This window comes from Gymnoscopelus microlampas (assembly GCF_963454915.1).
Source record: "Gymnoscopelus microlampas genome assembly, chromosome: 12".
In the NCBI taxonomy this organism is placed as follows: Eukaryota; Metazoa; Chordata; class Actinopteri; order Myctophiformes; family Myctophidae; genus Gymnoscopelus; species Gymnoscopelus microlampas.
Window position 1 is genome coordinate 29,411,116 of NC_139949.1, and position 24,350 is coordinate 29,435,465.

The 24,350-nt window shown below is 42.7% G+C and overlaps 1 protein-coding gene across 1 annotated transcript in view; it reads right to left on the reverse strand.

Annotated features, from left to right (window-relative positions):
• The window catches only part of atp2a3 (ATPase sarcoplasmic/endoplasmic reticulum Ca2+ transporting 3), a 63,545-nt gene extending 42,724 nt beyond the window's left edge, over positions 1-20,821 (reverse strand). The window contains exon 1 of the mRNA XM_084075052.1: positions 20,443-20,821. Within this exon, the coding sequence (XP_083931178.1) occupies positions 20,443-20,560 (118 nt within the window). The 5' untranslated portion in view covers positions 20,561-20,821. The remainder of the gene's footprint in view (positions 1-20,442) is intronic.
• Positions 20,822-24,350: the final 3,529 nt, after the last annotated feature.

Genomic DNA, 24,350 nt, shown 5'->3' on the forward strand with positions numbered 1-24,350 from the left:
CAAATCCTGCAGAATGAAATGTGTTGTGACCAGCGGAGAGAGCAAAGACGTGCAACAGCTAATGAGACAGTGGACACAGGTATACATATTTAACTCACTGAGTGCCAGAATTATTTCTGGCTATTTCTGGCCAGTGCGATTTTTTATTTTTTATTTTCAAAGTAAAAAAAAAGTGCTTAGGAAGCGAGATAGATCTTTATTTCAAAAACACGCCAAACACGTCATTGGCACATTGCGCCATTGCGGTAAAACACGTGAAACACATCAATGGCACTCAATGAGTTAATTGTGTAAACACAATTTATATTTTTTTATACAGACAGAGAGATGCCTTTATTGATCCCCATGTGGAAATGAAGGTGTCATGCTGGTAAAGCAATGTTGATCTGGAGTTCTAAAAATAGTTATTACCCAGGGGGCAAAGGGGGGTATGCTGCATTTGCTCTGCTATAAAAGGTTGGCCACCAGAAATAATATCTATGACCCCGTAGGATCACAACCTATATGGACAACCTGGTCAATTTTTTGCTGGAAATCCAATATGGCCGCCTCAATATTGGCCCCTATCAGTACCCAGGGGCAAAGGGGGGTATGCTGCATTTGCCCTGCCATAAAAGGTTGGCCACCAGAAATAATATCTATGACCCAGTAGGATCACAACCTATATGGACAACCCGGTCAACTTGCTGCTGGAAATCCAATATGGCCGCCTCAATATTGGCCCCTATCAAAAAATAGCTTTGGCAATAACTTTTGAACCAGATGGGCTAGAAATAAAAACTTGGTGTCTATTTCATGGTTTCAGAGCATGAGAAACTCAATGGAATACTTATCTTTATGATTGGGTGTGTCTGGCCCTTTAATTTGCATATTTCCAAGATGGATGCCACGCGAAAATGAGTTTTACTATGACTTTTACAGTGACAGCTTACTGTTATGGCAAAAAGTCTGCTTTTTAAGCAATATGAACACATTTGGTCAGTTTGAGCTTTCATTTCTATTTTGTCAATATGGCTGCAGTCATAAATAATGTATGGTATTACATTTTCCCCCAGATTTATTGATTTATAGATCTATAGTTGTGGGGATGATTGCAGAGAAAAATCGGAGAAAAAGCCCACAATGTATCTTATGTATCATTTTAATAAACTAAATACAATATAAACATACACATGCACACTCCAAGACTTGCCAAAAACTTCAACTTTAGGGCTATACAAATTAACATAGTGGTATGCATTCAAGTAACATAACAAAATATAGACTACTTAGTGACAAATAGAGTAAAGGCGGAGTTGAGGTTGCCTACAAAAGGTTCATTTTGACCTCTATGGTGCTGTCTTGCCTGCTTCTAAAGCCAATGATACTATGGTACAATGCTATTCACTGTCACTGTTGTCATGTGTTGCACTGATCCTGCTGCATCGTGTCTCCAGTACCTGGCAACGGCATCCTAAGTAGCATGGAATTGCCTTCTTTGCACAGGAACAGAGGCATGATATTGCCTTGTTCATTGACAAAGGCAAGGCTGGCTCGGTACATGCAAGAGGGACTGCATTGCTAGCACTGAGAGACCATCCATACTCTGTGAAAGAAGGAATATCCGGCTTGGCGATATGTGCACATTTATCTATTATGGTTGCTAGAGCAGCTCTTCTCAGGTGCAGGTCAAAGGCATTCTCTGTCGGGGGCAGCAGCTTTAAGAGGGTTGATCTATTATTGAGGAACTTGTACACTCTAAGCTTACTCAGGTCAAAATCCTCCGGGTGGTCCGCTTTGGATGTATATACAGCAATTGTGAGGTCTCGTGCCTGATTGATGACGTCATATGAGAGGGAATCAGAAGAGTTTTCACCAAACTCCTCAAGTGCAGGGAGATCCAGACGCATGCTGTCCTTGAACCATGCCTTCTTCCCAGTGAAAAAGGGATAGCTGGTGGTATCTCTGCCACTTAAACTATGGATAAAGGGCAGGGCACGACACTGTGCAAGCCCCAGTGCTGATACCATTTGATGGATAGGAAGGTATGAATTGTGTTCTCACCCACAGCTCTGGAAGGCATCTGACATGGGTTGCTGCATAGTAAAGGCACATGATGATGATGTCTGTGTCATTGGCATGGATGACAACTCTGTCAACTTTGTCATTCTGGACACTGTACAGGGTGTGGAGTATTATTCTTGTATCAGCTTCCTGTTGTGTGGATTCTAGTGCAGGGACATCTTCAATAGACCCCTCCTTGATCACCACACTCCTTGTCTCTTCTTTAAACCACCCACCCAGGTAAAGATGTGTTGGACCAAGGGCCGACTTAAGTTTCTCATTTTCACACCATTCGTCACAGAGGAAACTCAATAGGTTTGCCTTGTTAGCTGACACAGCAAAAAACTCCTGAGGATCTGGAGCTGTGTAACGCATACTGACTTCATATTCTTTGGTAGGTTTTGGTCGAGCATATCTGTGTTCTTGCTCAGCTGTCTTAAGACTAGGTCCACTGTACCGGTCACAACAGAAGTGAATGATCTCTGTGCCAGCAGGCACATCATTCAACAGCAGACGTTGGTATCGTTCAGCGATTGTTCCAAATGCTTCACCTTTCAGGAACGACCAATGGCGTATGGCATACATGGCATCAATAACTACTGCTGTTTTTCTGTCTTCTGTAGGCAGGTCAGGGATGCATGCAACTTTGGTCTCCTCTTTCAGGACCTTCACAAGGCTTGCCTTGGTACCTGTTCTCATCCTGCCATCTTCCTGGAAGAGGGAAGGGGGGAAGCCACTGCACTCGTGGTTGCCTATAAAGTCAACAAGGTTGAGTTCTCCACCACTGGCTATGATTTGGGTCATGCGCAGGAGGGCAGTAATTTCATTGCTCTTGCCAGGTGCTGAGGTTTTCCCCTTAGACTTTTTAGATTTTGTGTTTTGAGTGTGGGAAGTGTTAAGCTTCATTATGCTTGTCTTCTTCTGTTCACTGGACAATGACTCACACAGTGCCTTCAGACCCAGTTCTTTCACACTCATCAAGTGGTCCTTGACTGTGGAATCAGCACACTGTCCTGTAGATATGTTGATCGTGGATGATGTGCTCACTGTAAATGGGTTAGTCTCCACTGCTGCCATGACCTTGACTACCATCTCTGCATCCCGGATTACACGACTCTGACCAGACTCATGGTGTGGGTTGGAGGAGTGGAGGTGGAGCATAGACTTGAGCTCTGCAGAGACAGCTGCAGTGAGTGGTTTTGTGTAGACCCATTTTGTCCTGGCAGCAGGGCTGAGTGTAATGCCATCCAGACTGCTTGCTTCCTTGGCATCGGCATTATAGGTCTGCTCCAGTAGCATGTCAAGAGAAACACTGTTGTGGCTGCCATCTGCTCGTCTGCCAACAAATACACCTGCCATCAGTGCTTCATGTACCTCTGAAGCTGTTTCTGGTAGTTTCTTCATCTCAGCCAAATACAGAGGTAAAGATTGCTGCCCGTATTTGTAGTGGCCTGCTGCAGTGAGGTAGGGTAGCATTCTTGCTGATTCACAGAGATGTCCTGTCCAGTCACCTTCCCGATCGTACTAGATAAACCTTTGGAGAATATCTGACATCTCCAGGAAGGTTTCCCAGAGGACTGCAGTTGGTTGCCCATTCAATGATTCCTGAAAAAGCAGCAGCTGCTCTCTTAGGACTGCCTTCTCTGGACTGCCATCTCTGTTGCCATAACAGTCAGCTGACACTGTAAAAGTCATAGTAAAACTCATTTTCGCGTGGCGTCCATCTTGGAAATATGCAAATTAAAGGCCCAGACACACCCAATCATAAAGATAAGTATTCCATTGAGTTTCTCATGCTCTGAAACCATGAAATAGACACCAAGTTTTTATTTCTAGCCCATCTGGTTCAAAAGTTATTGCCAAAGCTATTTTCTGATAGGGGCCAATATTGAGGCGGCCATATTGGATTTCCAGCAGCAAGTTGACCGGGTTGTCCATATAGGTTGTGATCCTACTGGGTCATAGATATTATTTCTGGTGGCCAACCTTTTATGGCAGGGCAAATGCAGCATACCCCCCTTTGCCCCTGGGTATAGTGGCCAATATTGAGGCGGCCATATTGGATTTCCAGCAAAAAATTGACCGGGTTGTCCATATAGGTTGTGATCCTACGGGGTCATAGATATTATTTCTGGTGGCCAACCTTTTATAGCAGAGCAAATGCAGCTTTCCAAAAAAAAGGGGGTTTTGCCCCCTGGGTATATGGTATAAAACTTGTTGGGATCTGCACCATGGACCATAGAACATTCAGCCTGACGTCTGAACCCGTCCTGCACTCCTGCTATGTTGCAGGGTGCGTGTGTGTACACAGAGAGACAGATAAAGAGATTATTTAGAATAAATGTAAATAATCTATAGCCTGCCCGTCCCGTCAAATCATGTGTTTTTCCATGACCAGACAGACTTGCCGGAGATGCAGAGATAGAATAGAAATATTTTATTGACCCCCTTGCTCTTGGAAAACAAACATGAAAGACAATAATCAATAAATATAGGATAACATTACATTAAAATATATCAGAATAAATACAGTAAAAAGAACATTGCACATCTGCATATTGCATCTGTATATCCTGTCCTGGTGTGAACTCATGTCGCTGATCAGTTAACTGTACGTAGTCTGGAAGCCACAATGACGATCTGATGACTCTGATGAAAGTTGTGCAGTGTGCGAAGCATAAGTATAGAGGGTTTAAGTGGTTACATACATTTTATTATCTCAGCCTGACATCCAGATGCACCGACATGTACAGTACAATATAAACATCACTGTAGACTTACGCTGCTCGGTTCATGATTAAATATATAACATACAGTACAATACATTCAGGCTGTACGGGATTCAGCAGTGAGCTTTTTTTCAGAATTGAGGATTAGATGGAGGATTAGCATGTGTTGTCATCTTGTAATTGACTTTAAAAACTACTGACCTCACTCTAGGATATCTATCCTGTTTACATACAGTATTTTTTTTCATTTATCACTTCTTCACCTTTCCAAGTATCTTGACTTGAAGTACTTACTAGGCAAAGATAAATATTGTGAGCGTGGCAAATACCAAACATATTATATAAGTTATCTAAATGCATCTATAAATTCCAGGAAACTGTGTCTATGTGTCTGCCTGTACCTGGCATACTGTAACTCCGGCAGTCCTACCAATTTACTTCAAACTTGACGTGTGTCGACGATGGGCGTGTGCAGTGCCGTCTGGGAATTTGGTTGGACCGGCGGTTGTCCACAACCGAAAAACCATGTATGTCTTTATACATCTGTCTTTGGGGCTGTGGAAGACGCACAGAAAATCTGTGTGTGGCCCGGACCCCTAGGCTCCAATCAAAAAAGCAAAGTTTGTTGTTTACCCAGGGTGTCGGACTAAGTACGAAACTTGTTTCCAGCCGGACCCTGCATGGAAGCCTTGCTCAAGGGCTATTCAGCGGTGATTCATGATTGATGTGATGAATTGGGGAATCGAACTAGGGACCTTACGGTATCAAGGCCGCCCCTCTAACCACTAGGCCACCGCTGCCACTAATGTAGCCTGACAGTGCGTTGCGGGTTCGAGTCCCAATCCCGATGGCCTTTGCCAGGGCCGGTGCTAGGCGGCAATGCACAAACTGTCTGTCTGCGGGTCCATCCGTCTTCCATTTACGCCCATGCATTCAACACGACGTCAGCAGTTTGACGACATCAGTAATGTCCATATTTGGTAACAGGAACTCGAAAACAGGATTTGAGAGACATCACCCTTTCTATTCTTAAGTTCTGGTGATTAATATTGCATGCAGCAGCCTGTTCTTAAACTGCATTTGGAATCAATCAGTGGTAGAGAAATATCTGTAATGAACCCTGGACCACAAGCATGTAAGTGACGTCACTGTACTTTTCTTTCATCCGATCTTGCCATTTTGCATTACTCATCTGCAAAAGTTGTTCTTTAGAGAAAGAGTTACGAGTTGAACATCTTCACAATACATCAATAATGTTGTACCACTGATGGGCCACAACAATGAGACACATACCTGGCTGGCTCATCATCTGTAATTGGCTAATCAAGTCTACCACAAGCCTATGATGAAACCACAGGGCTATGATGAAACATCAGTCAGAAGACTCCCACAAGGCTATGATGAAAAGGCTATGATGAAACAAAATGAGTCTGTCTGCCTTTTTCACACACTGCCAATAGGCCCCGCCTTTTTTAAATCAAAACCTATGAGAAATGACCACATAGACTGCCACCTTTTAAAATTGGACAAACCTGATATCAGATCTGAAAGACCTGCTGACTCGGTGATGCAGTGGATGTGTTGTGTGATGTTTAATTAATAGAGTGGTGGAAGGAGGGCGGGGTGGGATGATGTCAATGATGTTGGTTTTGTACTTGAAATGCATATTTATTTTTATGTAAAAATCAATAAAAATTGAACAACAACAAAAAAGGCGCTGTTCAGTGTTTTTTTTTGTTTGCAGAGAGGAGCGCTTTCAAAGGTTGAGAATATTATAACTTTGAGAATTTGCATATGGTGTGGACCGATTTAAAATGTTCTTTTATTAGATGACCAACCTCCCCTGCACACACAGTACAGGGAAGGTTGACAGGAATCGTGGAGACTAGAGAGGATGACATGTGCTCGTTGTACTGTGTCTAGCAGCTTTAAAATCACAGCGACAACAAATTCTCTATCCGAAGCTCTGTTGGGCATTACAAAATTAACAACTTTTTGCTACAGCTTGTTGATATTCACATTTATTTATTTACGCATGTATGATGAGTTACGAGTATAACAAAACCAATGTTTACTTTCTCCAGTTTCATGTTAAAATCAGTGGCCGAAATCGGTGAATTTCCAAAGTCTGTGACTCCAGTGGTCGCTGTTTTGCGATTCCATCAGGACAGACTACATGAAATTCCATTGAGATTTAGTGTTTTGTGTATCTCGGGGGAACAGTCTGTGGTTTTAATTTTACAGGCACTTCATCGGATTAATCTTGAAGATTAAAACTGCAGCCACTGGGGTCAAATAATTCAATAGGTCACCAATTTCGGTGTACCACTGCAACTACCTCCACCAGATATCACTTTGACAGTACAAGGCGAGCTTGGTTCATCATATCAAACAGAAATACTTTATTGATAAACATATCTCGGGCAGAAACCAGCTTAATTTTTCAGGATTTTTTTTTTTTTTTTTAAGAATTCAGGAAATCAAGAAAACCTTAGCCGAAAAATTTGGTTAGCTGGTTGCTGCCCGACAGCGACAATATGCAAAATACACACTGTATATTGTAACACCATTATCAAAAATATAAATGCAAAAAAGCGAGCATCTTATTTCCATTGCGGTCCTTTCATATGTAGTTGCAATTTATGTAGTGATGCGTGTGTGTGTGTGTGTGTGTGTGTGTGTGTGTGTGTGTGTGTGTGTGTGTGTGTGTGTGTGTGTGTGTGTGTGTGTGTGTGTGTGTGTGTGTGTGTGTGTGTGTGTGTGTGTGTGTGTGTGTGTTTGCCCTCAAGTCCACACACCCAGTGGTGCAAAAAAAGTGTCCTTGTACAACAATACAATGCTGATTCCTCGGCAAAAAAGTTTGCTTCTCTGTTATTTAAATAGCAATGCACCATGTACAGGCACACGTTCTTAAAGGAATTGGGACACAGTGTCAATTACATATTTAATCATCCCAAATGCCATCTTGCATGCCTATAGACACCTCTAAACTATCACTGGAAAATGTCCGGGCAATCAGATCGGGACATTTTCCAGTATTGGCCGTTCACACATGTAGCATGCAACAGGAGAAGGTCCGTTTCAGATGCGTTCACACATTAAGGTAAATACTCTGTTTGATGGTGAGGGGTCTGGGTAGTAGATGCACACATTAGCGACTCCCACGTAAATATAACACAGGCACAGCCTGATGGAGATGCGAGGATCAAATGCAATATTTTTCAGAGAATATTGTTGTCTATATACAGCCAAGTGCGCACTGCGGAGCGAAGCGTCAGGTGTAGCTCTTTGTATACAATTAGGCTACTGCAGTACATTTCCAACTCAAACTCTAATAAAAAGCAGAGGGGAGGCTCCACCCGTCGACAATAGAAGCGTCATCAACACTTCCACACGGTGAATGTAAATTCACCGGACAATCACAGCGTCCATTCACACTTAAGATCGGTTTGAGTCAAGTCGGACATTACCCGGACTTAAGTCAAGGGTCTTGCGGCCCGCATAAAATCTGTTGCATGTCTGATCCTACAGAGCCGGAATGTTGCGTTCATACATACAGCCGTTTGAAAACTTCCATAATACAGTGCATGTCTGAAAGTGGCTTTAGTGAGGGGGAGATCCCCAGCTTGGAGTGGCTTTGGAAGGGAGGTGGTGTCAAAATTCAATATCTCCCCTGAACAAACAGGTGTGCTCCATTAGCTCAGTGCGTGGTAGACCCGGGTTCGAATCCCCGGTAGGATATGAAAGTAAATGGTGCATTTATATAGCGCTTCACCCATTCACACACTGATGGCAGAGGAAACCAAACCATGCAAGGCACCAACTTGCTCATCGGGAGCAGTTTGGGGTTCAGTGTCTTCTGTCTTACTCAAGGACATTTCGACACTAACCCAGGGGGAGCCGGGGATCGAGCCTTTTCTCAAGCAAATGCCTGACTGCCGCCTGTGTCACACAGTGTAGCTTTAAGTCAGGCAGGGACAGCGTTTCACCATTGTGTTGAGATTCTCATAAGCCTCACATCACATCCGTTTATTTAAAGCAGTGGAAATCCCATGTTTCTCTGGTGTGTTTTGACCACACTAAAGCAGTAGGTTTCAGCTGTGTTACATGCCCATCAAACGTGACCCTGTGAAGAGGGGAGATGGAAAGAGGAAAGGCCATAATGTGAGCCCACAAGCTCCTTCCAAAAACAAAACTCTAAAAGCCACTTACATTACACATGTGCTATGAAAGAAACAATATTTGATATCACGACCACCGGAGTCACCAAAGAACTTCGTAATGAATAAGAGCCAAATGATCCTAGACACAAGACCAAGTTGGCACTTGGCACAGTCAAAATGTTCCACTTTACAAACAGCAACATGGAACATTTGTTTGCTGATTATTTCAGTTCATAATAGTCTTTTAGTTAGTTTTATTTTAGGTTCAGTGAGAGTGCATTGTCGAACACACAAAGAGACTATTGTGTTTTTAAATACACAGAGGTCTAGTCTCTTTTTCCAAAAATATGCTATTTGAGTAGGCTGCATGAAGGCCTATATTGTGTTTAGGAAACTTTGATTTGAAAATGCCCTCAGGCAACCCGGCACATCAACTAGTGAATTAGTCAACAAGCAGCTTCCTGCACATTAAAAGCCTCAGTGTTAATGTATCCATTTGTTATTGTTGGTATTTTGGCAGAGTACAAAAACATGGAATTCGTCCACTGCATTTACCAATCCTAACTATTAGGAGCAGTAGGTGGCATTAACACAGCACCCAGGGAACAGTTAGGGGTTAAATGCCTTGCTCAGGAACACTTCAACACATACTGCAGACTGAGCAATTTAATCAGATGGACCCGTAAGGTTATTGGTACACTCTCTGAGTTAAAATAACACTCAGGATTTTACTGTGTGAGCCAGATACCACATCTCCCATTAGCTACGGGACAGATCATCAACTTGTGTAATGATAGTCGATGAACAATTGTGCACGGCAAGTTTTCAAATTTGCTGCATGGTGGGTTTTCAGATTTTCAGACAGGGGCATCATTTGGGGACCCATAGGATGGTAACTGCCACCCCCTAGCATTTGCATTTAACATAAAATTCAATTATTTTATGCATATTTTCTCAATTCTTGCAGATTAATTTGATTATGAGTGCACCTAAAATGTCAATCCATACATGTAAACTTGTTATAGACGTATGTATTGCAAACCTCTAGTTTTCTTTCCTGAAATTACGCCCGTTTTCAGGCTTAGCACGGTTTAGTTTACGGGTGAGTCCTGCACAGAAAAAAAAATCCTGACCAGGGTGTCAATTTGACTGTAAAAATGGACCCTCTTAGACTTAAATGAAAACACTCAGGATTTTGCTCTATGCCAAAAGCAGCAGAATGTGTCCCGCTGTTTTCCATGCTCCACCAGTCTGACATGAGCCCTCTCCCCGCAACTCTGCCTCCCATACTTGTATAATGTTTTTATGACAGACAGGGTGACTGCAGCTCCAGTGCTAGACACAAAGGCAGGCATACTGGAGGGAAGAGACAGAAAAAGGAAAAATAAAGAGGGAGGGAGGGAGAGGGCTGGAGGAGGTGTTGATCGGGGTTCCCCGTCTTCCCTCTGCCAAGGATTCCCTCACAGTCATCTGGGTCGTGTCAACCCAGGCCTGCCCAGGCACATTCCTGCAAACTGACTTCACTACCTCGCTCTCTCTCTCCCTCTCTCTGTCTCTCTCTCTCCCCATTCCTCCCCTCCCAGGCCAGACAATGAATAAAAGAGCCAGCTTGTTTACACTTTAGCAGTGATGTGAGCAAAGGGGAAACACTTCCTGGAGACCGTTGCCAACAACAGTGGGGAGTGGGTGCCCCATGGCCAGAGAGAAGGGGAGAGGAGTAGGAAACTTGCCATTCATTCTTCAGTGTTGCAAGGGATCTGCCGATATGGGATCACTATATCTACAACAGTCATTCCTCCTCTAGCGTTCTGCCTCTCTCTTTCTCTCTCACACACTCGTTAACAAATTAGAGGCCAGATTATCAGGAGCCGATAGAAGTATCTTGTAACTCGTTTGTGAACTGCAAATATGAGGACGTTTTCAGAACGGTTACCATGGCTACTTGGCTCATGAATCTTCCAGGAAAAACAGTTTCAATAGGTAATGTACTAACGTGCCACGGTGCCAGAATCAAAACTTACCAAGAATAACTTGTTATGCAATCTGCAGGGCCTTGATACAGCATGCACGGCCTCCAGGCATTATAACTAGATTTAAATTTATGAACAAACACAGTTTGTGGCCTTTTGTTACGAATACTTAGCTGTGATAGGCAGTGTTCAGGCAAGTAGATGCTTTACTATGTTATTTAGATGGAGATCAGATGACAGGTTTGATGTCTACTTCTATCCTAATTACTTTGTAGCACATAGACCATGACCAACTATCTGTCTACCAGAATTGAGGAGGACACCCATGGAGTGCGGATTTAAGTGTTCGCTAGGGTCTCACAGCAGACGCATGCTCCAAATAACTCCACACTTTGCACACAATTTGCTTACAATTCTGGCTATAACAATAGCTAATTTCCGCACCGTTACTGTACTTACACAATGTACAGTTTGTATAAAACTCCATTATTGCTCAAGCATTTTGGCCACTAGGTGGCCCTAGCGCAGGAAGTGCTCTGACGCAATATAACTCTCAATGTTGGAGAACACATCTACAAGATAACAACGCGACTTTTGTTCAAACTGTCGATAGAATGTCACTGTAGCATTAAGATTTCCATTCAGTGGGATAAAGGGCACTCATTAGAAACACAAATTAGAAAGGGAATCAACTGACTTTTGGTCATACAGTGTAGTGTTTGTACAGGTTGTTTTCTTGGCACTCCAATTACTCGACCGCTTACACTGTTGCTTGACTGAGGTTCGTGGTGCTACATCTGACCTTGCACTTTGCAAGTCGCTCTGGATAAGAGTGTGCGTTAAATACCAAAAATTGTGAATTGCAAATTGAGTAACCTGCCATTTACTGTGGCAGGGAACGATTGGCAGGGCGAGATTGAGTGGTGCTACTGAGCAGCTAAAGGTCCGAGGAGCAAGATGGAAAACCCCGGAAATCAAGCCCCCAGAACCACAGTAGAACAGTGAAGAAATTTGGTGCTCAAATCAAGAACAATGAGGAAGTACAGTAGAGCGTTCTTCCGGGTGCTCCAAATGCTGGTGAGCAACTTCCATTGAAATTAATAGCTGGGGGCGGGGCAGTCCGTCCTCTAGATATAAATGTATTATAACTCTATGCTGGAAATATGTAACAGGCTAAACACTAGACCCAGTGCTAATGTATTCTCCCTCCGGAAAGGTCTGAATACGTCAACCATAGCAACTGTGAATTATAAATAATATAACTCAGCCTACTTGGGCTACGCATGTCGGGAATACACGCCCACCCATTGTGCAAAAACTTTATCTGATGTACCGTACTAGTTTTACCCGTTGTCAGCTCCACGCACATCACATTTTAACTACAGCAGCTCTTGTACTTTCCGTTCCATTGCACACGCTGCCACCTATATTGGTAACACAGCACAAACAAAGCAACGCTCGGCCAATCAGTTAAGCAGGCGGGATAGGGTTGGCCAATCAGGGACTTATATTGTCTAAGCGGCACAAATTTTATGCAAACCTCACCAATCCATGAAGCCAACGGGTCTGGTTGGCCAATCAGGGAAGCCGATGCATACACTTCCTCCAAACACAGAAAGATTTCAGTGTCCCCCCCGTAGATCCGGGACAAATATTTGCGTTACTTGGTTCTTGGAAACGGCTGGTCTGATCGAATTGCCACTCGGCACTGCACACATATAGGACACTCACGGCAAGTTTGAGGTCATTCTGTTGGGCACCACCCGAGTTATGCCCGGGACACACACGCACGCAAGACTGTTGCTTTTACCCATTGTCAATGGCAGGCCTCCTTTCTCTAAGGTAGCTATATGTAATATAACTATGTTAAGTGGAGAGAGTCAAAAGATATTTCAGGAATCCCCCACCCCCAAAAAACACACCCTGTAGTTCATAATGGGAGCCAAGTCAGTTATCATGCATCTCCAGTATAATGTGAGAATCCCCTCCTGGAGGAATAAACTCAACGCTGCCAAAGTTTGATTAAAAATCAGTCAACCGCTGTCCTCACTTAGTGTTGCTGTGCAGATTACACAAAGCAAGACATCTGTTGACAACATTGCCATTAACTCTTTGACTGCCAAGGACGAGTACACTCGTCAGTTGGCACTTGGTCCACAGTGCCAAGCACGAGTTTGGGGTTTTCAGTGGTTTCCACAAGATGGCGCTGTTCGCTACCCTATGAATGATGCTTTCACTGCCAGATGACGACAGACCCGGAATTGATAGTTTATTTCCGGTGGGAAAATGGCTTCATCTCCGTTCCTGTTGTTTTTTGGCAAAAACAAGTCACATTCAACTGGCCATAACTATATTTTTTGACCCCCGTGCGTGTAATGAGGCGATCGCCGTGAGGACAGCGATCACAGACAATATTCCATGATTTTTCAAAGGTTGGTTGGTAAAATCGCTTGCACATGTCAACATTACCAAAAATATATAACTGAATGTCAAATCTTTAGCCAAAAACTAAACAAAACACAAAACTTGGAAGCAGTTGCTCTGCTACTGCAGCTGCTGGCTGTGGGTGCAGTACGTTAGTCCGACAGCGCATTCCTCCGACAGCGCAGCGCTCCGACGTTTCCAATACTAAACCCGAACCAAACCCGCACACTAACCCTAACCGCACGCGGATGCCACATAGTCGGAGAAAAGGTCTGTCGGATTAACGCATGCCTCCCCTGGCGGGTCCTCCCCTGGCTGTTGGTGTGGCTCATCAGAACTCATGTACTGTAGGCCAAGGAAATAGTGATTCGATATTTTGTGTGGTCTTGTACAGTACCTGCTTAGGTAATTCAACAGGCATTATAATGTCAATATTCTAGCAGTACGTTGGACACAGCTGTGAGCCCTTATGCAACCTAATGGTGGGCTTTACAAGCATGCTCACACTGTACAGTTTATTTTACTCATGTATTTTGATGCATTTGAATGAATGAATAAATAAATAAATAATACTGCATTGAGTGCTGAAGATGCCAACCTGCCAAAACACTACTAAATCAGGGACTGCTGCATGAAGATGTCTTGTTGCATGTTTTCATTTGTGTATTGACTTCCAGAGATACAGCAAATCCCAAATATATCTATTGTATCAAGATCAGACAGTATTGCCCAGGAGACCACAATTATTTATAGCTCCAGCTAGAAGTCCCTTCTCGATCTGCTTTGAGACAGAGTCAATAAACTGTGTAAGGACCTAAATCACTGGCCAAGACGATTCCTCAAAACTATGTGCGCATCACAACTTGTTTTAACATTGACAACGTGGAAATGTTTTGATAAAGAAGGATTTTTTAAATGTTTTGTAGCCCCTCGGGTAAACACCCTTGTACATTTCCCATACATGTTATGTAACACAATTTAATAAAAAAGGACATTGTTATGTTTTACAATTCCACTGTTAGTTAGAAAAGGAAGTGGCCACTGTCTGAGCGAGACACGTGAGATCATGTTTGTAGCACAGTTATTAATCCCATCAATGCACTAGTTTCCTCTCAAGGGTCAACAGAGAAACAGCGTTTTTGGAACATAGTCAGTGAGCAATCCCCTAAAAGTTTGGTTTAAATATCTGTATTAACACCATTCTATGTGTAGGGCTTATATCTAACCTCTTTGAAGATGGCTACAATTGTGAAATGTTCAAATGGATGTTAGTAATTATAAAAAAAATATTATAATTATGTCAGAATGATATGATCTGCAAAAGTCATCATCTAGTAGATTGAGATCTTGAACCTACCAATGTTGGCTTCTTCTTTGGAATTACATGTAATGCCTGTCGACACCAATCAATGGATTTATTTTGTAGTTGAGAATTGGTTCTAAGTTCCACCTATTAACTTATTTGAAGCATCGCCAGGTAAAAGCAACACGACAAATATAGCAAATCTAACAGTAAAGTATAGTTATTTCAGATCAGACATGCTCAGCAGGGCTACTGCATAATTTAAATGACATGACTCGCTTCACGAGACATGATATGGTGTTGCGTGAACTTGCGTCAGTCGCTTTGAAGAAGTTTCATCAACGTACACGTGCTCTGATGATGAGATCAGGGCGAGGCAGGCCGACCTAGTGATCACCATGCACTCCTACAAATGCGACCAGGTAAAGTTTTAACTGGCCCGTTTGGTCGCAGTCTAGCCCTGCTCAAGCAGAGAGGTTCGAAAATACAGAGAGAGGCAGCCCACAACCGACAGGAGAAATCGAGAATGAAAACAACACAAAACATCGCGCTCTCAATTGGTACTTGCCTGACCTGGCAGGTCCATACAGGTTTCACTTGCCCACATGTTTTTGTTAGCTGCCCCGGGCATTCAGGCATCCGTTCATGTCGGACCCTCATTTCATTCCATTAAATGAGATTCTACTATGATTCAACCTAAGAGATCAGAAAAATAAGATCATTTTTCGAGATCCAGATAAATCCTATTTGACCATTTAGCTCCTTGAGGTTACAAGGTGTACATTAATACAAACCTGCTACCTACATGCTACTGTACATCAAACGGATTGTACAAAGAGCAGATCTGTGAGTGCAAACAGATAACCTAATGTTGACATTAGTGGGCAGAGGTACTGTATATGCTCCATATATTGAAAAACAAACACTAACTACGTGAACCCTAGCCTCCCTATTCTGGGGCAAACATTCACTGAAAATAGTAGATCTACAAGCTTGTAGATATGCTATTTTTGGCAAAGACTTTTGGTGTAGAGGGGGAAAAGGATGGAGGAAAGTACGGAGCCCTAAGGGACCAAGGTCAAGTGGTTGAAGGACACCCACACTCCTTCAATGCCCCTTGCACTTTCAGTGTACCAGATTGTCCAAACGGGAGTGTGTGGTGGTGGCGGTGGTGAAGTTAGGGGCTCAGTGACTCAAGACGTCATTGGCAGGGAATGAGTTAATATCACTTTTTTTTTTTATGTGGTTTTTTTTGCCCTTTAAAGTTGTGTCCAAGATCATTGTCAACTCCGTCAGATTTCTACAGAAACATAATTTAATCAGGCATAAACAGGTTTTAGCTATATTCTAAGGTCCCCTGTCTCACTTCCCAGTTTTAAAAAAAGCCAGGAAAGCTGCGAAAGCTCTGGTAAGCTTTCTACTTTTTGATAAATGCACTACATAATATTACTATCTGGTGTGTCCCAACCATAGCATGTAAACTCCGTCAGTCCTTCTAAACGACTCTGCTGTGGAACGAAAAAAACATAACATTTTGTCAACTCCGTCAGATGTCATCACCGTCAGATATGCCATCTTATGGAGTTGACATCTAAAAAAAAAAGAACTGTGGGAGAACACTTTGATCTTTTAAATTATATTTTCCCTACATAATTGAAGAATATATAATAATAAAAAAAAAAAAAGGTTTTGTCATGATTCTCAAGAATGGTGATATATCATTGTAAACAAACAATTTATCTCACAAATAGAATAGTTTTGGGCTTAATGGTTGATGTAAACTGTGTGGTAGATACAAAATGACCTGTAATAGCCCAATATTGACAAAGTCTTTTAAAAGAACTGTGTGTGTGTGCGTGCGTGCGTGCGTGCGTGCGTGCGTGCGTGCGTGCGTGCGTGCGTGCGTGCGTGCGTGCGTGCGTGCGTGCGTGTGTGTAAGCAACTAAGGCAATTAAGAGTGGACCATAAATGGAACATGTGAATAGAAGGTCAGGCACTTCCCCCCCACCCGAACAGTCTGCTTTGTAGAAAAGGTTGTCCAGATGGACAGAACAAGCCAATTTTCCAACATCTCAGAAAGGACTAGATACTCCAGACATTATGTTTACTTTGGTTCCTCTGCAACGGCACATGAAAGCACTGATGTTCTAGCAGGGCCAAGCATTCAGCACACATTCTGTACTCCTCTCACGGCATGGCAAGGCAACATATTAATCTTAACAAGATTATGAGAGATAAACGGCACGCACAATAAAGCCAGCATACGCAGTAGTCCAAATAAGAACGAGATCACATCACACAACAACTTTAAGTAATCTAATAAAACGCCAATGCAAAACTGGACCACATTATTGGGCAACAACATGGATAACCATAGCTGAGCTTTGATGTTTTTCATGTCAGACATACAGTAACATTAAGAAACATTAATCCAATTGTGGTTGCCCAAAAGAACACAATGATCTCTCTTTGGCCTGGAGACAGACGGACATCAGAGCTTAAGGATCAGAACTAAGCTCAAACGATTGTCCTCAGAGGAAATGTATACTGTACCTCTTACATTTTAATTTCCAAACAAGGCTGGTGGTGAGTCTTTGTCATTAGTTATTGATAAAATGATATCAGCTACTGAGACATCAAGCCAGGTTATGGATGCTACGGTCAGGTAGTCAAACTCATCCATACCAAGACTCCTGGAGAAGACTTTCTATATGCGGTGTGTGTGTGTGTGTGTGTGTGTGTGTGTGTGTGTGTGTGTGTGTGTGTGTGTGTGTGTGTGTGTGTGTGTGTGTGTGTGTGTGTGTGTGTGTGTGTGTGTGTGTGTGTGTCTTACAGTACGTCACATTCACAGCAAACCTGGAATCTCTGTTGACCGGTTTTGCATTAGATACATTTTTGAGTTGCTGAATTAGTTATACAATGATGACAATTCTCTACCTGCCACCTACAGGAAACCTCCTGCTTAGTGTACTTACTGTGTGCCTGAGTGAGTGGTGGTTACACCACCCACAAATTATCTTTGAACCGAAGCTAGATGGAAGTAATGCTAAGTCCTTGCAGTCAACTACCAAATTTGAGAGAGGGGGGAATAAGCCATTCAGCAGTCAATATCACTTGGCAGTGACGTGCACTAAAACAGCAAACACACACAGGCTGCTGCTAAATTATTTTACTGGGGGAAAAAAGAGCAGCTAGAATGAAAGACCCAACAATCAGACCCAAAAAAGGAAAGGGTATTCCCTCCGACATTTATGTGTGCACTCACACAAGCAGGAAGTTCACAACTAAAAGCGAAAAAGATGCTATCTGTAGCAAGACGTTGCTTTTTCCATGAAGTCATCAGGAGCCGCTGGGTAGAGTGCAACAAAAGGGCTTCTGTTTGACTGGGACAATATGCTGCTCCACTCTAGAGCCTGGGCACACATGCAAATGACAGGCTGGAGGAAAGGTAGTAATGTCCAACACCAAGTTCAGCAGCATCCACTTTGAAAAAGCATTCAATTAAAATGCAAGAAGACCTTGCTAGCTTTGCTTGACCCAGCAGAACTCTATGAAATCTTCTCCAACTAAATGTAATGATCTGTTCTATCTTGACAATAACCGTTAATTAATAATTACCAAGCAATATTGCAAGGGCCCTCACACTTTAGTGTTGTTAAATTGATTCATATAGGCTAACTTCTGGTTCATGTTGTGCCTTGATGACAATATCACAATTATCACTGTATGTATCTGATTCTACACCAACATGGTGTAATTTAAACCGAGAAGTATGAGCCATGTGGCATACAAGTGTTGAAAGTGGAAACAGGTCGTTCAAGTTTGGTTTCTTTTTTCCCCTGTATCTTAGTTCATCTTCCTCCACCAGTGATGGAAAAAGTACAGGGTAGAAATACTTTACAAGTAAAAGTCCGGAATTCAAAATGTACTTGAGTAAAAGTACGAAAGTACTGGCGTCAAAATGTACTTAAAGTACCAAAAGCAAAAGTACTCATGATGCAGAATGTCCCATTTCAAGTTTTCAAATGTATAAAAAATCTTTTGCAAATAGCAGATCTAGCTCAATGCGTCGCAACCCCATCGTGAGCTTGTAGATCAGCCATTTTCAAATGGCCGAAATATAAATAGGGCTGGAGTGGTTCATGTATGTTTTGTAATAATAATCCAAATCTACAAAGTAACTAGTAACTAAAGTTTTCAAATAAATGTAGTAAAAGTAAAAGTACAATATTTGGATCTGAGATGTAGTGGAGTAGAAGTAAAAGTACTGGACATTGGAAATGCTCAAGTAAATTACAAATACCTCAAAATTGTACTCATGTACACTACTTGAGTAAATGTACTTAATTACTTTACACTGTCCTCCACTATATCCTGCACTGCACTTCCTTGTCTCAGCATGAGAGGCAAGGAGGGTGACACATCGTTTGTCGCTCTCTCGACAGATGCATTGCAGCAGATGAGGTTATAATTGTTAATAATATAAATACATAAATGGGCTGTCTGTAGCCGGCTTACATTCACGGTGTAGGTCAACGTCAACAAACTCGCTCCTAAAACAGCGTTTATAGCTACATGTCAGCAGTGTTGCCGTATTTTGTGAGAGGAATAAGCAACCAGGTCTAGGAAAACAAGCCCAAAAGAAGCAACTAGGCCACATGAGCACTTTATCTATGATATGCTATTTTCAAAAACAATTTCTTGCAATTAAATGTGGAATATTTGGAATATGTTTTTAAACATTCCAACAACACGAATGCTCCCCTAGCTGTGGCACAAAACATTTTCATGAAAATATTTGAGAACTGGTTTAAATAATAAATAAACAATTTGGAAGCAAAGCCTTAAATAAGCAAGTACACATTAGAAACAAAAAACGCAACTAACGAGCATCTTTACAGAAAAACAAGCCCAAAGTCGCTTACAATAAGCAGACATGGCAACCCTGCATGACAGTGAGGAGAACAGAAGTGCATCGTGCGTTTTTACTGCGTTAATAATGGTGTCTATCTATGGTGCGCACATAGTGGACGGCACTCCCTCTTTCTTTGGTGTTTCGCCCAGGTGGGCGTGATTTCTGATTTATTCCTAAACCTAACCTCACAAAAACTATGCCTCAAACCACGCCCACCTGGTCCAAACACCAAAATAAGAGGCTCTCCCCATAGGGAACGGCGGTCCTCAGACGGCGGTCGCATTAAAGAAAATGCATCATTCATTCGTCACCATTCATTCTTCATCATTGAATGTTCAGTCAATTCTGTGAACGGACCACGTGTGATTTCACGGTGCACCGTGTGTGCATTATATATCAACGAGCCCCCTGCAAATACCGAGAACTTTAATATGCACATAAACGCACTAAATTATTTCAGCCCATGAATGAACTTGACACACAGTGGGGGGGGGGGCATTATTATTTAGGCTTGTTTCCCCAAAAACATAATTAAACCAGTGGTTCTCAAATATTTTCATAAATGTTTTGAGCCCAGGGGAGCATTTTGTTAAAATGTTTCAAAAATATATTCCAAATATTCCACATTTTATTGCGTTAGTTTTAGAAAATAGCAACTATTTTCAAACAGTCTATGGTTTAAGTGTTCATGTGGCCTAGTTGCTTCTTTTGGGCTTGTTTTCCAAGACCTGGTTGCATATTTCAATTGACTGCGCGCAACAGGGAACTTATGATATATCTGTCTACTCTAGCCTCATTAGCACACGGTTGTGTTTTGCTCATTCATCTTTTTTTTATGCATGGTGCATATTCGTCTGAACTTCGCCTGGAAAATACAAACAAACCTAATACTCACCGTTTGGTCCATATTTCTCCAAATTGATTTTCACTTGCTCGAGTGTCAGCCCGGTGTTCTCGTTGACACCGAAGTTGGCTAAAACTTCAGTTGCCGATTTAGTGTGCGCGTTTTCCATCTCGGTGGTGGACTGGCTAAACAATCAGACAGAAATGCATGTAGTTGTAAACAACATCTACTGTGACAGTGAGGGCATAAAACAACCGTTATGTCTAGCGACGATCGAACGTTGAAAATGCTACTAAAAGCCGTGGTCCTCCAGCACGGACTGTCACCTGCCCCCCTCTATGAGCGACGATACCTCCGGGTTCCTGATTGCGACGCTGCTAGAATAACACACTCAGTGGATCAGATTGCTGCTGTTCGTACTTCATCAACATGTGAAGGTAGGTGTGTGTGTATGTGTGAGAGAGAGACGGACCGCCTCTATGGTGAGGGAGCGCCACAAAGCACTCCCTCTCCTGCTGCTATTGGTTATCTACCTCAGTGGTTCTCAACCTTTTCAGGCCGCGACCCCCCAAAATAATCATATTTCAACTGGGGACCCCCCCCCCCCTCACCCTGAGAAGCACTTGGAATTGTAAGAGTTGAGACATTACATTTTGTTTGACTTCCTACTGATAAATTGTCAAAATAGCAGATTTACAAGCTCACAAGGCCTCATTTTGCGAAGCATTGTGAGCTTGTAGATCTGTTTTTTTCCAAAATTTTTGCCTCTTTCTTATATAATTTGACAATTGGCCAATGTTTTACCAGTTTTACAGTACAGTTTGTTATTACTTTTGATGCGATAATGCTCTTTTTCTTTTCTTGTTTTGAGGTATTACAAAAGTCCTTAAATTGTCACTTCACTGTCACCCCCCCCCCCCCCCCCCCCCCTGCAAAAACATGTGGGGAACCGCAAGTTGAGAACCACTGATCTACCTGAGTTGAGTGGCTGTCCCCTCAGCCATTTGCAATGGACATTTTCATGGGCTTTAATTGGCATCATAGGCTACAATTATGCATTTAGCACATTTAAGGCATTGAACGTTCTCAAGACTTTGTAAACAGTTGAAAACTGTTGTTTACAGGTCAGCGTGGGTCATTGGCGTCAAATCAATTCATAATTAGCCGTTTTTCTGTGAAATCACTATTCTGATTATGCTCAATGTGTCTGTTGGCTGCAGCCTGCAGAAGGAGCAGCCCTCAAAACACAATTGAAACTAAAGGAAGCAATGTTCTACATTCCCTTCCATCACCTTTTGTTTAGTGTAAGGTTACTGCAGCGCAATCTCCCCACAGTATGCAGAGGCTGAAATGGGTCCACTTGTAGGAGATCGTAGGAGGTGGACTGGGACTTCTTTGGAAGTGAAGCACAAAAGGAACAAGGTGCTCCAATTCTGTCCCCGCTCACAGCTGGCCTCCTCTTTCATGGCAAAAAAAAAAAGTATGAATATAACCAGAGGTTATAACTTCCAGAACTACTGTCCAGATGATGGTAGCTGGTTCCATGAAGTTCTTGGACGTTAAGTGCCTGCCAGTGTTTTTCTTGATGACTTTTAACCTGGAGGGTTCCAAAGTCCATTGGTGCTGCTGCATCAATCGGCAGACCCAGAGGGTTCTATTAAAAAAGCAAAAAACAGACTGCTGTACAGTAGCGCTCCTCCACACATCCCCAGCAGAATAGATACACAGGCTACAAACACCGGTTCCACTTGTTCTCCAGTCCACCCACTCACATAGTTGAACAATCATTAGCCATGTGTCATGTCTTTGATTCTTAACTTAATAAACTTATACTTGAAGTTTACTTTTAATGTGTGAGTGTGTGTATGGGGGCATCCAGGTGACGCAGAAGTACCTGCCCACCATGGAGACTGAGATTCAATTCCTCCATGGTGCCTCCGGCTTGGCCGGGTGCTGCAATAAACACAATTTTTCCATGTTTGCAGGTGGGAAACCAGAAGGGTTTCCCACTCTTTTCTTTTTTTCTGTGGCTGCGCTAGAGACTCCTACAGGTTGGTCGGGGCGCCTGTTCAGCAAGGAGCGGAACTGGGAGGGATAGTGTGTTCCTCCACATGCATTATGCACTCACGGTGAAACTCCTCACTGTCAGGTGAAAAGAAGCGGCTGGTGACTACATGTGTATCAGAAGAGACATGGTTGTCTGCACCCTCCCCTCCCTCCAACAGTAGGAGTTGGTGCTTGGCAGTGACAGGGACTATGTATATACAGGGGGATTGGCAATGACTACATTGGGGAGAAAATGAAAAGAGAAACGAAAAAAAGTATCTGTCTGTCATAGAGACTCAAATCCTTGTGACAAGAAAGGAAGAACATAACACAGTCCTATATGGTTACACACATTTTTGGAGAACCCCTTGGATGCCAAGGTTCTTATGAAAAGGAAATCCCTACCCACCCCCACCCCCCTCAGTGGCACACACACTGAGGAACTGTGCTAGTCCCAGCTCTAGTCACACACACATTTTCCACACAACACTGTCAGGCATACAGCAGCATTGGGCTTCACTTTGCTCACAGCTTTCATTTGCATTAGGGAAAAGAGCCATGGCCTCCCATGCATGAAAGAAACAATTTCACCTCCTCCTTGCATGTGAGTTGCCACAAAGACCTAATTCTGCTTTCTACAATAGGCCTATATCTTGATTCAATATTGTTTTAATGTTCATTAAACCTAACACGATTCAGTGTTTTTTTGTTATTTTACTGTAATTTACAAACAAACAAACAAAACATTATATTGCATTTGACTGTTCCTCTGATATTCCCACATAGCGCTCTGTGCATTGTGTTTGTGCTATCTCAGCTTGATGGTTCCACAGTGCTGAATGCTGGAGGGACAAACAGCTGCTGCTGCCATTGACTTGAAATTGAAGAGTTGTGATGTGGTGTCAACCCCAGTGTTAAGCAGCTGTACCTGACAAGCAGATGAAGGAGTAAGTCAACCCGACTCACCTCTATCTCCTTTAATAAAGCCCCCCTCACACACAAACACACACACACAAACACACACACACACACACACACACACACACACACACACACACACACACACACACACACACACACACACACACACACACACACACACACACACACACACACACACACACACACACACACACACACACACATTTTCCCACTTCCTCCATTCCCCATTGTTCCTGCCCGCATTGGGGCTCTGCACAGTGCACATCTGTGACGCAGTCATCATTTCACAGTGTGGCTCAGAGGGATGTCACATAGTCTGTCTGCCCTGAGAAGGATTTCTTTGTCAGAGGAGATCTGATTGTACATGATCTTAAGTAGCACCTCTCCCATTGTGTAGGCTGCATACCCTTGCCTTGACACATCATGGCGTTTTTAACCACCATCTGATTCGATGTCAGTCAAATTGGCAAAATGGGTAGAAATTAATTTATTTCACCCCAAACTATTTTCTCTTTCAAAGAAGTGGACCCCAAAAAATAAAAGTTTGCTTTGTACTGTAGCTGAGTTTTGCAGAAGCTGTAAAAGCTGCAAATCCTCACCGATTGTACTCCTTTGTTTCACCTTTGTTGGTTCTTTTAGTTCCAACATAGTAAAACCTTTTCAAATCTGTTCCATTGGTTTAGAATTTAGATTAAACTTGATAGTTGTGTGTGATGTGGTGTTAAATAGCCTTTGACAGGATATTTTCTAAACTAATTTCAAATTTTCGCTCTTCATAAAGCCAGCACTTAAAATAAGAATGAGTCACACACACACATGCACGCACACACACACACGCACGCACGCACGCACACCACGCACACCACGTCCAGATACGACTAATCATTTTTGAGCAGGATGACTCACTGAGGAATGGTTGGCTAATTTTCACATTGCTGTCCATCAGTAATTAATGGAATCAAACGCTGCAT